The 14163-nt window shown below is 40.7% G+C and overlaps 1 protein-coding gene across 5 annotated transcripts in view; it reads right to left on the bottom strand.

The window, feature by feature from the left end:
* MTHFD1L (methylenetetrahydrofolate dehydrogenase (NADP+ dependent) 1 like) overlaps positions 1–14163 on the bottom strand; it is a 291886-nt gene that overhangs the window by 192925 nt on the left and 84798 nt on the right. For all 5 annotated transcript variants that reach the window (XM_059714036.1, XM_019488330.2, XM_014605534.3 and 2 more), the window contains 3 exons: positions 11601–11703; positions 5742–5818; positions 2508–2648 (listed from right to left, as the gene is read on the bottom strand). In XM_059714036.1, the coding sequence (XP_059570019.1) occupies positions 2508–2648; positions 5742–5818; positions 11601–11703 (321 nt within the window). The remainder of the gene's footprint in view (positions 1–2507; positions 2649–5741; positions 5819–11600; positions 11704–14163) is intronic.

Here is a 14163-nt window from a genome sequence, read left to right as displayed (position 1 = left end):
ACAGCATGAGAAGTAAGGGGCGGGGTGGGGAGGAGGTGGAAGAGCGGTGTTCTCATCTCCCACCGCCAGCCACTCATGCACCGGGCTGCAGCTCTATCCTGCCACCATTGCCTGGATGCTGCTGCCGCTCCCCTCAGGCTTACTGACGCCCCACTCCACCTCCCCTCTAGGACAGAGCCACAGCTTGAGGGGAGTGGTGGTGATGGTTAGCTCATGGCAGTGGGGTCAAGCCATGGCCCAGTGGCAGGAAGCAGCAAGAGGCGAGGACAGCATGGGCTCCCCTGTCAGTTACTCCTTGTGCTGCTGGCAGCACAGATGGCTCAGGGGTCCAACAGCAGCAGTGGCATTGAGTCTCACTGCTCTGCTCTGCTGCACCAGGTGGGCTGCAGAGGTGGCTTTTGCCTGTGCCAGTCTGGCCAGGCTGCAGCCCCGCACCTGCTGTGGGTCCATAAATCTGGGAAGCCACGTGCCCCCATGCTTCCCTGACATGTTGCCTGTGCCCCCCTGCCCCTCCAGTGAATTGTCTATGTTTCCCCCACACATAGACTTAGCTCCTGAGAGCTGTGGGAGCTGCTTTCCATGCAAGTACATATGTAGGTGGTGCCCCTGCCTGATAGCCCTCTTCCCAACATCCCCTCAACCTCAAGCTGCCCCTTCCCAGCTGGAACTCAGCCAGCCTGCAAGGAGAAACCCATAGTTTCCCACATTTTTCCCCTCTGAAGGAGAAAATCCATGGTTTTCCTCTTTAGAGAACGATCTGGATGTGAGGGTAAAAGCACACTGGCAAAATCTGCCAATGATACTAAGCTGTGGGCAAGTACAACCACGCATCAGGGTAGGCTGATGATCCAGGAGGACCTAAACAGGTTAGTTAGATGGGCGAACCAGAACCAGATACTGTTCAACATTAAGAAGTGTAAAGTGCTCCATCTGGGGAAGAAAAATCCACAACAAAATTACAGGCTCGGTGGTGCTAAGCTAGCTAGTACCATATCTGAAAAAGACCTGGGGGTCATAATCGACCATAAAATGAATATGAGCCACCAGCATGATGCTACAGTCAGCAGAGCAAACAACAATACGCTGGCATGCATCAACTGATGCATCTTAAGCAAAACTAAGGAAGTTATTCTCCCACTCCTCGGTACTGGTGAAGCTGCAGCTGGAGTACTGTATCCAGTTCTGGGTGCCACGTTTAAAGAAGAATGTGGAGAAGCTTGAGAGTCCAGAGAAGAGCTACTTGTATGATTACAGGCCAGTGAAGAGCATGCCATATGAGGAAAGGCTGACAGATATGGGACTGTTCAGCTTAGAAAAGAGGAGACTTCGAGGGGATTTGGTGGCAGCTTACAAATATATCAGGGGAGAGCATCAGGGGCTAGGTGAACATATATTCACAAAAGTGCCCCAGGGGAAAATCAGGAGCAACGGTCATAAACTCCTAGAAGAAGGTTTCAGACTAGATATACGGAAAAACTTCCTCACAGTTCGTGTGACCAGACTCTGGAACAGACTCCCAGCAGGGGTAGTGCAGGCACCTACCCTAGAGATCTTCAAAAGGAGATGGGACGCACACCTTGCTGGGCTTATTTGACCCCAGAAGTCTTTCCTGCCCAGAGCAGGGGGCTGGACCCAATGATCTCACAAGGTCCCTTCCAGCCCTAAACTTCTGTGAATCTGTAAAATCCAGTTTTTTCATGGCAAATGGAAAACCCGGATCCCTTCTGATGTGACACAAAACAGCAGCTAAAAGGCTTCTCTAAAGAGGCAGTTGATGCCCTCCAACTTACCCGACCCCCACAAACACCCATCAAACAAAAAGGGAGAAAATGAAAATGTGCACAACAGAAATTAGACAAATAGTGATATAAACTGACACTGTTGACAGAGTGACCATGATCCATACCTTGCAATCACATTAAAGTTGTTAAATAGGGTAAAGTATAAATGATGAAGGCCTTAAAGACAGCAGCATGCATCTAAGATTGTGAAGGGATAACAAGTAGAAGAAAACCAAGAGAAAGATAACAGAGTCAGAGTGATGAGCTAAAATGAATATTTTAGTGTCAGCATTTTAAGAAAATCAAAGGAAGAAGTAGCTAGATTGTCTAAGCCAGAAAGGAGATGTTTATGGTACGGACACAAGTAATGAGCGCCTTGTGGAGAAGCTGGACACAGGTCAAATAAGGGAATTCTACATTACAAGAGTGTGATCCCACTCTATCACAAACAATGCAGAGACGTGACCAGCAGACCTGCCACTCTGGAAATACACTGATTTAAACCATATGTTGAGGGGCAGGGAGAGAAGCACAGATGGACTACAGCAGCCATGTCTCAGTCAAAGACTTAAACGTCTTAAGAAATGGGGATGAGCTCATTGGCTGCCAAACCATCCTACAGACATATCAGCTATTGTGCTGATTCAACAGGCAAAGAAATAAATAAGTAAATAAATCAATAAATAAACTCGAGAGCTATTCGCAAGGTTTTCCTATTGTACATACCAAATCCTCTGCTGTCACAGGTTGTCCATTTTTGTCATTGGCCACCACCATTTTTCCCAGCCTGTCTTTCATATCTGCCAGGCTAGTGGTCAGTGCTAAAATTGCCATAATCTCACTTGCAACTGCAATGTCAAACTGAGCCTGTTAAAAACAACAAAAAAACAGAAGAGTAAACCAAACCAGACACAGGCTGGATACTTTCAGAGAAAAATTTTAAAAATATATCTACTATCAAGATAAAAGTCATAGTAACAAACCTGAGATTATTCGAACAGAAATAAACAGAAATTAGATACTTCTAAAGTTAACTGTTACTATCATTAGTTTGTGGCTTAGTCCTTCAACTCCCATTGCCTTAATAGACCAAGTCTTCTGTCAGTGAGATTAAACTGATTAGATTCACTTTCTGCTTCTTGTGCACTAGCCCAGTTCTGTTTATAATTGGCTTTCTAACAACTTTAGGAATGTTTACATTTAAATAAAAATATTTTCATGAAAAACATTTACATTCTTATAAAATGTCTATAATTTTCATTTTACTCCAATTCTTAATTTGGAGCCTACCCTACTTGACAGTGTTCTTGGATTGATAATATAAAACTAATGCTTTATTCTCCTCATAGATTAAGAAAAAAAAAATCATTTTGAAAAACACAAGAGATGTATGCAATACCAGCCCTATTCCTCTTGTAGAAATAAAACAGAAGTACTTCACAGTGATTCAGACCATGGGCCTAACTCTACAGACTCTTGTTCACTGACAAAGCTTAGCAGTCAAAATACCAAGCCATCTCAGATATATTTATGAAGATCTGCTATTTCTATAAAGAGTGCAGTATCAGGCTCCTGGGTTGCTCTCTACTTTGTATATTTTATGCTGGGAAACAAAAATTCTAATTGACCAAAACTCTCTCTTTAAATTACTGTTTATAGGCATATTAAGAAGTACCTGCAGTAATTTCTAATCATCTACACAAAGAGCTACATCCAGGTACTCCTCCAGAAAGGCTTCCCTCCTTTAATTCATGAACCTCCCCCTAGGTACCATACAGTTTTTATAACCCAGGTACAGCAAATTAATTGCAATGTAATTCAATTAATGTCTATAAATAGTCCCAAGCACCTACTTGTTTTCTTAAAGTCAAACCTTTGCTTGAGTATTTCTCTGCACTGAGACAACAGTTAGGGGCAGTTACATATGCTGATGAATAGAGATTACTCCTGTAAGTAGAGTTGCAGAATTTGGATCCAAATAAAAATAATGCTAAAATGACAAACTAAAGGTTTTCAACTTTTAGTCTGAGCTAGATTGGTTTGTGTTTGTTTTTTTTAAACTAAGAAGAAAGCTCTATGTACAAAAACACAAGTTACATAGTTAACAGTGTAATGGACAGGTTGTCCTTGAACTAACAAATTCTCAAGTTAAGGATGATGAGCCTGTGGCAGAAATGCCACTGTCTGTATCTCTCTCCAGAGACCTGTCCCGGTCAGCTCGGGACACTGGGGTCGAATTCCTAAGGGAGGGGGGATTTTCCTCCCTGCCTACATGACAAAAGCCTGGGAGCCGAGGGTGTGGTCCCTCTGGTCACCTGAGTGGGGGAGGGAAAAGCCCCTGCTCATCTGCCCAGGTAACCAGTGATGCTTTTTAAATTGGTTGGCTAATTGCCAACACTGCTGGTTTCTGTTAGACTGGGCTGCTGAGGGCAGCAAGGCTCTATAAGGGCCTGGTCCAAGAAGGAGGAGAGAAGCCATTTTACCAGCATGGCACAAGCATCAGGACACAGGGAGAGAGTCTGATCCAACTGAAACGCACTCTCCCTGGAAATCTCCAAGCCAGATCTCTACCATCTTCTGGATGATACTCGTAAGTGTTTCTAGAGAGTTAGTCAGCTCACGGTGATGCATTTGCGTATCAAACGGCTACCTCAGCCAGGCTGTTTTGCTCAATGGTAATCTCTTGATAGTGCTCTACCACTTACCCTATTCTAACCCTACCCTTTGTAACCAATAAAGTTCTCCTTTGTGACTGGTGTAGGAGATTTATTGAGGGGTGGGTTTAATTATGCCTAGGAGGCCTCTTAGGTCTGCAGACTAAGGGAGACTATCCTTTTTGGCCCCTGACTTGGGGAGGAGCCCTAAGCGCTTGTATTGGGTCGAGTACCCATAGGACTATTAGACCTGTGTTTCCCCAAGGACACAGAACCTAGAAGGTCCCCTCTCGGGGTGGTGGCGGCACGTTACCCCTGGGCTCTGCGGTGGGGCTCGAAAGAGGGTGAGTCCGGCAGCTGGACAGGCATAGTGAGGTGGGAGGCTCAAAGAAGGAGCTCCCCTTACTGGCCTGCCACAGAGCCACTAACTCATCTTTTCATAACTCAAAGATATTAAATGAGTCTGAAATCTAGTAGAGATTTTGCATACCTTTTATGCTGTAGAAACATCTAATTTTATCAGCATGATTAAAGAATGCAATTTAAGAATACAGCTTAAGATTTTATTCTATATTTATATAGTCATTCTGAACTGGTATAAGAACCCACTCACAAGGATCTACCATATTTACCCAAACCTAAGATGACTCTGAATTTAGGACAACCCCCGCACCTCCCAAGAATTAGATTCTATACATGGAACATTTATTAATTTGTTATGATTTTCCATATATAGAATCTAATTTTTGGAGGCTCATTTTAAATTCATTCCCCCTTATTGCTCCAAGCAGTGGCAGGGGGACAGGTGGTGGCAGGGCAGCCAAGCAGCCTGACCCCTAACCCTTGCTGCCTGTTCCCTGCCCATACTCCAGAACTCTAGAATAATTAAAGTGAATGGATATTACATTTCAATTTGGCAGCAAATTCTTCACTAACTGTTTTCAAACAGCTCTCATGCAGTGCCACAAATTTATTCTCACAAGGTATTGAAGCTTCTAAGACTTGCACATACACCTAATTTTGCATACTGTAAGCTGCCCAAATGAAGTCAATGAAGCTCTGAGTACAAAAGTTAAGCACATACTTCAGGCTTTTACACTTTCATGACACAAATCTGTAGAGGATGGGAGGATAAGAAAGCAAAAAGCTGAAAAAATAGAAAACATTTAAAATTATACCACTGGGACCACAGGGAGAGCAATCTAATCCTAAGTAATTAATTGAATGGCTAGTAGAAGAGCAAACATTTTTCATAAATTCAAAGAAAATTCTGTTGAAAATCATCCCAGCATCTAGCTTTGCATACCTGACGGATAAATCCCTTTTCCGTATTTGCTTGCCCAACTGTTATTTTTCGTAGGAATCGGTCATTTGTGTCCAATACTGAAACAGAGGGGGAGAAAAGAAAGAGCAAACATAATGGCATTGCCAAAGACTCAAACGCAATAAATTGTTTGGGTGGTGTGTTCTATCCAGATGAACGTGTATCCAAGCATTTCCTGCTTTGTATACTAGATTATTGCATATCAGACATATCCTTCTGTGGCAGTCACCCCAACCTTCAGTGCAGTCATAAAATTAATTCTGATTTCAACTAAAACAAGAACTAATAACTTTTCCTGTTAATTCCTTATACATTAAAAAGCAGTGCATAAACATTACAACTATATGAATAAGTCTCCAATCCTTCCACCTTTTTACCAGTTAAAGCTTTAACCAGAACACCAAGTATGTTTCCTGTCACAAACCACAACAGAATTTTAACAGCTTACTTTATCCTCCATATCAGGTTGAATGATTGAGAAGACAAACTGTCTTTTGGAAAAATATAATTTATCCTGTGAAATTAAACCAATGGTTCTACTCCTTATATATTGAAAAGTGCATGATCAAAATGCTAGAATGCAATATAATTACACTATTAATTTTAATAATTATTCATTAACCATTTACTAATTATGCTAACAATACCAATTTCTACATAGATTCAAAGAACTCTATTCAAATTACACTTGCTAGTGAATAAAGGTTGTATTTTAAAGGGATGCCAAAGGAAATGTATAGTATTTTCTTTAGGAAAAAAATGGTAACCATAAATGAATTTCTGGCTTGATTATAGTAGTGCTATATTTAAGGGTTCACTTGGATTTTTGTTATAAATCTGAGTTTCACATGAATATATGGGTTCAGACCCAGTTCTATCACAAGCTCTGCCATGCTATGTGGTTCCACACTCACAGCTTAATGCATCTTTGGGTCATTAATATTCAACTCAGATGTGATTGTTAACTCAATTCATAAAAATATGCTTAATCCTACTGGATTGTGCTACAGAAAAGTTACTGAAGCAAATTATTAAGCAGTCAATTTGTAAACATCTAGAGGAGGTAAAGCTGATCACTAGTAGCTTGCCTAAATTTATTAAGAACAAATCACACCAAAAGAAATTTACTACTTCCTTCCTTGACAAAGTAACAAGTTGAGTGAATGAAGGAAATGCAGTGTACAGTGTTCTTTAGTCTTTGTAAAGCTTCTGATATAGTCCCAACATGATATTCCAGAACTGAATTGGAAAAAGGCAGACTATATAAAACTATGATTAGGTGGATACATAACTGGCTCAATAACCACAAGCAAAAGGTAATTAGAAATGGATCAATGACAATGGCAGGAAGTTTCAAGTAGGGTTACATGAGGGTCTGTCTGTCTTGGGTACAGGGCTGTGTAAAATGTTGGTTAATGATTTAGATACTGAAATAGCTTCCTGATCAATCCTGCAGGTGACATGCAATGGGGAGGCTTTCAAAGACTTTGGATGATAGGAATAGCTTTCAAAAAGATTGTGATGGATTGGAGACCTGGGCTACAGACAAGAGAAGGAATTTCAACACAGATAAACATAAGGTGCTAGAGAAGAATAATCAATGCACAAATCCAGAATGGAAGATAACTAGGCTGGAAGGATCTTGGAGTTTTGGTGGATCACATATTCCAAATAAGTGAACAATGTGATGCAGTAACAGAAAACAAATGCAATTTAGGGTTTCATGAACCGGAGTATGAGGTGCAACTACAGGAGGTGAGGGTACCACTCCACTTGGTTCTGGTTAAGCTTCATCTAGAGCATTATGTGCTGTTCTGGGCTCAACATTTTAAGGAGGATGAGGTGAAGCTAGAGAGGGTCCAGAAGCAGACAACGTAAACAATAATGGGTTTGGAAAGCAAGCTGTATGAGGAAGGTTGAGAGAATTAGGTATGTTTAGCTTGGAGAAAAGACGATAAAGAGGAAGACATGATAGCAGTTTACAAATATTAGAAAGATTGCCATAAAGAAAAGGGAGAGTAACTGTTCCTCCTTGTCAAAGGGCAAGACACACATTAGTGGTTTTCAAATTGCACCAAATAGACTTTGATTAGAAAGGAAGCCTTTTCTGAGGTCTATTGGAAGGAAGCTGTAGATTCTTCTTCATTAGAAGTTTTCAGGAGGAAGGTGGATATGCATTAATAGGGACAGTTTAAGAGAGAACACTGCTGCATTTGTGGATGAAAGGGATCTTGAGGACCCTTCCAAGCCTGCCATTTGTATGACTCTTAGCAACCAGATCCATCTGAAGGGCATATTCATTTTCAACATGCAGTTAGTATGGTTTGGGGGGCACTGAAAAGGAGCTATAGTACAGGGGACAAATAAATTATTATTATTATTCAATTTTCTTTTAGTATTTTTAAACTGCTGATACTAGGGAGAAGGATGGGCACAGAATGAAAGTGGTTATTGACCAGACCCGAGATAACAAAGAAGAGCGAATACAACCGGGGATGGTGAAAGCTTCCTCTATTCAAACCTCAATTAAAAAGGCCGCTGCAAAGTTTAATCCAAATCTATAGGAATTAGAGATTCCTGGATCAGAATTCCTCAGCTATCACCAAAGCTCTGCCTCCTTAGGATGCATTTATTAAGTGATCAGGCCTTTAAAGTGTTCAGAGTCCTCAACTCCTGATAGGTATTAAACTCTATAGATCAATAGAGTTATAAAATCTGATATTGGTGATAAACATGGCAGAAAAACCTAAAAAAAGGTAATAGGTAATACCCATGAAATTAATTGTGCAACCACATGATAAATTACATCTCCATGTACTAAATGTAACCTTTCACCATCCTCACCTTTCTCTACCCATTTAAATCTAACTTCTCCAGGATTATTTCAACAAACCAACCCATGAGCAGCTCCAAACATTCCTGTATTTGACCTCTTCCTGTATTACCAGTTATTGCTTAAGGTTTAATCTTTTTTCTTCTTCTTTTTTTACTGTCACACTATCTGCTGAAATATCTTAACCTTGATGTGTTTTTAAAACATAACATTTTTTTTATGAGGGTAGGTTACTGGACCATCGTTCAACCCCCAGCTGGGAGGACAAGCAGACTTCTTTCCTTCTGATCCCTACTCTTTGCTTTGTCCACTTGGGTTGCAGCACTAGTCATAGCTCTAAGGGTCACTGGAACACACAAGGCTTCCCACCACATCACAGTGAGGTCCACCACAATGGAGGTCCAAAAAGTTTGCACTTAAAAAAAAAAAAAATCAACTTGGCAAATAAATGATCTTTCTTCTCTCCAGAGGATGGAATTCTCCCCTTCCACACATACCCAAATTACACCTTCTCAAAGACAAGGATAACCAGGCTCAATCCTGATCAAGTAATGGATTTAAAGTCTAATCCAGGAATAGAAACAGGAAAACAGTGCCACTGGAAACCAGTGTCCTTACTTTTCAGTGAGATGCAGCAGTTTTTTAGTCTGCACAAGACAACAGACTTTAAGTCCAATAGACTTTAAGCCTGAGATATTTTTAAGTAAGGAAATGCCGCTGTTGGGTCATTGTTGATTCATTTTCAGATAGCTATGCGACTCTGCAGCTCTGTATAGCTGGATTTTTGATAACTAATGTATCCAGTTTCACAGGCATAAGGATTCTAGAAACAGACCCAATGAAGTACTTCAAAACTCTCTAAAGCACAGGCGACTGGTAGGGTTTGCACGTGCCCCACCCCTGACGGCTGACACCAATACTGTCGGCAGGGCTGGTGCCCCCCCCTTACAGGGCCGTCACTGTTGGCGGCTTCTGCGAGTGCCCCCCTGCAATTCAGGAGGCATGAATCACTTATGCTCTAAAACATTCCTAAAACAATCTTTTGGCATGTACATTATACGTGAAGTAGTATGGTATAAAGGTTTCGCTGGCACTTGTTTGGGACGAACTGAATAGCTCACTTAAGGACTCTTTAGTCATGGGGCCCACTCAAAAACGCATGTTAATTAAAACATCAAAAAGCTACATCACACTGTTAATGGTCCCATATGCTCCCTTCATAGGTCCGCCTGACTCTCTTAAAAGCTCAGATACTAACTTAGCTTAATACTAAAAATAGCATGTCACATTGTCCAGTTATATTAATGAAATAACCAGTAACTGACAGACTGTGCATACAAGCAGACAGAGTAAATGACAGCAGGGAAATGTGGTCACTCATTTTCACAATTTTTATTAGTGAAAGTCAAGACCATTAATAGCATTTTTCACTGAATCAAAACTAGGATTCCAGTATTTGTTTTAAGAACCTTAAAATCAATATATCTTCGTAATATCCTTTATATCAGGTACAAGGCTAAGTGATATTTCAGTTCCTCTACCTTTTAGGAGGGAAATTAAGTTATGAGAATTGGCATTTATCCAAAACCTTGGGCAGTCTTTTTTGTACTAACAAGGTACAGAATTGAAGTCACCATGGTTCTTCTTGAATATTAACACTAACCTACAGAGCATGGAAACCAAGTGAGAATAGCAGAATGAGCATAACTACTGAATGGCTGACATGCTCTGTTTTAACTGTATTGTAAATTTTCTTCTTCTCTTTTCCTATGATCAGACGAAAATACCCAAAACATGTTATAAAAATAAAAAGGCCCAGAACACTGACTTAAGATCACAATCTTTAAATGCCTCTTTATCCACACACAGTTCACAGTCTAAACTGTTAATGTAGGCAAATGTGATATGAAATAATGCATAATCTAAATGGTCTAAATTGCAATAAATTTAGCTAAAACAAGAACAAATAAAAGAAGAAAATTTAAAAGAGCCAAGAGCTGTCAATATTACACATTTCATACATACATATATACACATACACGTGCGTATATACGTAGACAAATATACCCAGACATATATACACATATAAACACACACATATATGTGTATGTATATATACGTGTGTATATGCACGCACGTGTGTATATTTATATGGGTGTGTGCATATATGTGAGCGCACATATGTACGTGTGCGTATATACACACATATATACATACACATATATACACACATGCATGCATGTATATACGTGTGCGCGTGTACACACACACACACACACACACACACACACACACACACTATATATATATATTTTGTATCCCAGTGATGGTAGAGGTCTCTGGTTTTAAAGGTATGTGGACTTGCACCTAACAACAACAAAAAAGGTGTATCTACCCACAGTGTTTTAATGCACATTAGCCTAAGTTAATGCACATTAAGGGCATGTGTCTACACGTATGCATCCGTAATGCGCATTAAAATGGGCAATTTAGGCTATTTGTGCCTAAATTGGATACCTGCAAATGCAAGTATCCAATTTAGGCAAGAATAGTTCAAGAGTACTAATGAACCTGTAGATGCGTTGAAGTGCATTAACGCTGCATGTGTCAACTGACTTGAGCTTAACTGTAGTCCTAAATCAGTCCACATACAGCATCAATGCGCTTTAATGCCTGCATGTATAAATGCCTGCCTAAACCCGTTTCATGTGCATTAAGCTAATGTGCATTAAATTTAGGCGCGCTTAAATGCATATGTAGGCAAGCCCAAAGATTACTATTTTTAAAACAAAATTAGCGAACGCTAAGAGAATATTTCAAGCATCTACGGACAGTGAAAACTAAGTAATTATGAAACAAGCCATTTCCAAATTTATGCCATGTACATGTATGGCATTTGCAAATATACTGTTCTTTTAAGATAGCTCTTCAGGCTAGTTAAATTAGGTCCAAATTTATTTAAGCATTTTACTTAAGCAACTAGGACTTTTGTGACCACAGATACTTACCTCTTTGCCATGTAATGGTAGAAGGGTCAATATCAAGACGTACAAATTTACTGATCTCTTCTTCTGTTAAAGTGCCAGGATCAGTTTTGCTTATTCCCAACCTCTAGATGAAAAACAGAGAAGAAAAGCAGTAAGGCAGACTCTCTGGTTTAAAAAACAAAAACAAAAAAAAAAACCCTACACAAATACACATACCCACCCCAATTTCTCTCTTATTTTCTTTCCAAACACTTCCATTAAAAAAAAAAAAAAAAGGGGTCAGGCTGAAAATACTAATAAATCACAGCATGCTGGATCAGGTTCAAGTGATAAAGTCCATAGAAAGCTCATACATCAAGAAGAGAAACAGGAGGGAGAAGGTGGTTTGGAGAGCGGGGAAGAAATATCTAAAGACTATTAAACAAAAGCTCTCTCTGCCACACAGACATGTTCTCCAAGTAAACCAAAGAGATGATGCAATACAGCAGACAATATGAAAAAGACAATTAAAAAATATGCATAAACCTTTTTCTTGGCTATGGACATGTCCCCACATATCTCAATAAATTGTTTTACAGCAGGGTGGCTACAAATGGCACAGGCAGCCTGTATGTAGCACGGAGCAGATCAGCAATGGGACAAGCAGCAATGGCAGGAAGCAGAAAGCAGAGCAGCAGGTGGGGCACGGAGCACAGGGAAGGAAGCTAAAGACAATGCACCAGATTGAGTAGGGAGCCTAGGGTAGGAAGTAGAAAGAAGAGCAGCAGATGGGGAAAGAGAAGGGTATTGGAGTGGCATTTGGGAAGGACATGGGGTTAGTTTGTGGCACTTCTACCTAAAAGGTTGGTACCTACTGTTTTACAGAGCTACTCTTTGCTAATGAAATATAGGCAGTCCTCAGACTTACAACACAATTGGTTCCTGAAAACCACGTTTTAAGTCGAAATGTTGCAACTCAGAACCAATTTTCTCAGGAGAAACAATGTTATAAATGGGGGACTGGTTCCTGACCCAAGGCCCAATACCTTATTTCACCAAAAATACCCCAGAAGTTTGTACTTGATCAATTATAGATGAGTAATATAGCTACATTAATGTATTTGTATTGTAAATAGCAATCATATTGATTTGGAAAGACTACTTTGAGGCGACTTTGCTGGATTTTTTGAAGGGCTCTTGTCTGGAGTCTTCTCAGGAGTCTTGGTTTTTCTGGAGTCTTGTCTGCTTTCTTAAAGAAAGTGTCCAAGGAAGTTTGGACAGATGTTCTCCAGGGAGATGAGCGACACAGCAAACTCGTTTGCTGGTGTGGCATCACATCAGATCAAGCGTTGTAAAGTCGAAACCGACGTCAAAGTTGAAACAGGGTGTCAATTTATAAACACTGCAAGTGCGAAACATTGTAACTTGAAATGTTGTAAGTCAAGGACTGCCTGTACAAATTTGCAATATGCCTTATTAATGCTCTACCTTAAGAGCTCCTATATCTTGATTTTTTTTTTTATTTACCATTTAGAAAGGGCAGCTCAATACATTAAAAATATTTTAAAGAGCCTGCAACTAATTCAGCAGTATCAAAACTTTTCCTTAAATTCATCAGCACAGAATCAAAAGCAATTGCATATTATGAAAAAGGCAATTTTACAAAACATAGAAAAAATGCCCTTATGTCCTTTGGCCACAGAAAGCTTTCTTCAATTAATTCAAACAAACTGCTAGGAACAGGTTAACTCAACTCAAGGAAGTTAAATTATTAAAGGAAGGGGTGGTATTAAGGCACTTTCCAATATCAGAACTTGTTTTCAGTTGCTTGTAACTTTACCTTACAAACCGTTTGGGCTGTAATTTCAATGCTCCTTGATTCCAAGAATGTTTTACTCAAGATAACAGTTTCTAGTGAGCTTTTCTTTGAGAAGCTCTAGCATCCTCATACTCTGGGAACAGATTAAGATGTAGCAGGACTGGGTCTTGAGACAACTGTGCTACTACCCCCCTGCTGGCCAAACAGCTACTGCCTTGCCCCGATTCTAGGTACCTTCCCCTTCCACTCTTTCCTCCCATGCCTTAATGTAATTGTTAGATTGTTAACGTGAAACTGTCTAAGGGTCCTAGAACACACCTACATCTTTCTTTCATCAGCGGATCCCCCTCCCAGATCCCACTAGCCCAAATCCAGCCCTTCATCAGTTGGGCCCTCCTGGTCTGTATGTGCTCCCTGGCACTTGTTCCCTTATGGGATATTCCCGGTTTCCAACCTTCCCTACAGACATGCCCATGCTCACAGGTGTTACTGATCCATACTTAGGTGAAGAACTTTGCCCTCAAGCTAATGTACAGCCACTACAGGCCTCTATACCCTTGTTGGGACCTTGGCCTTCCTGGCATCCACCCCTTCCCTTCAGCTGGCCCATTTCTGCCTAGGCCCACTGCACTGGGCCAGGCTCCTGGGTTCCAGCCCTGTCACTTGTCCTTCTCTCTGGGCCTCTGGCCCTAGAATACACCCTTCTGGGCAGCTGGGTCCCTGATCTCTGCCCTTCTAGGCTGATCTCGCCCCTCACGGACTATGGATCCCTGACCCTGGCTTTTG

This window comes from Alligator mississippiensis, chromosome 1, assembly GCF_030867095.1.
Source record: "Alligator mississippiensis isolate rAllMis1 chromosome 1, rAllMis1, whole genome shotgun sequence".
Taxonomy (NCBI): domain Eukaryota; kingdom Metazoa; phylum Chordata; order Crocodylia; family Alligatoridae; genus Alligator; species Alligator mississippiensis.
The sequence above is the reverse complement of the archived record's forward strand: the minus strand, read 5'-3'. Positions and strand labels throughout refer to the sequence as shown.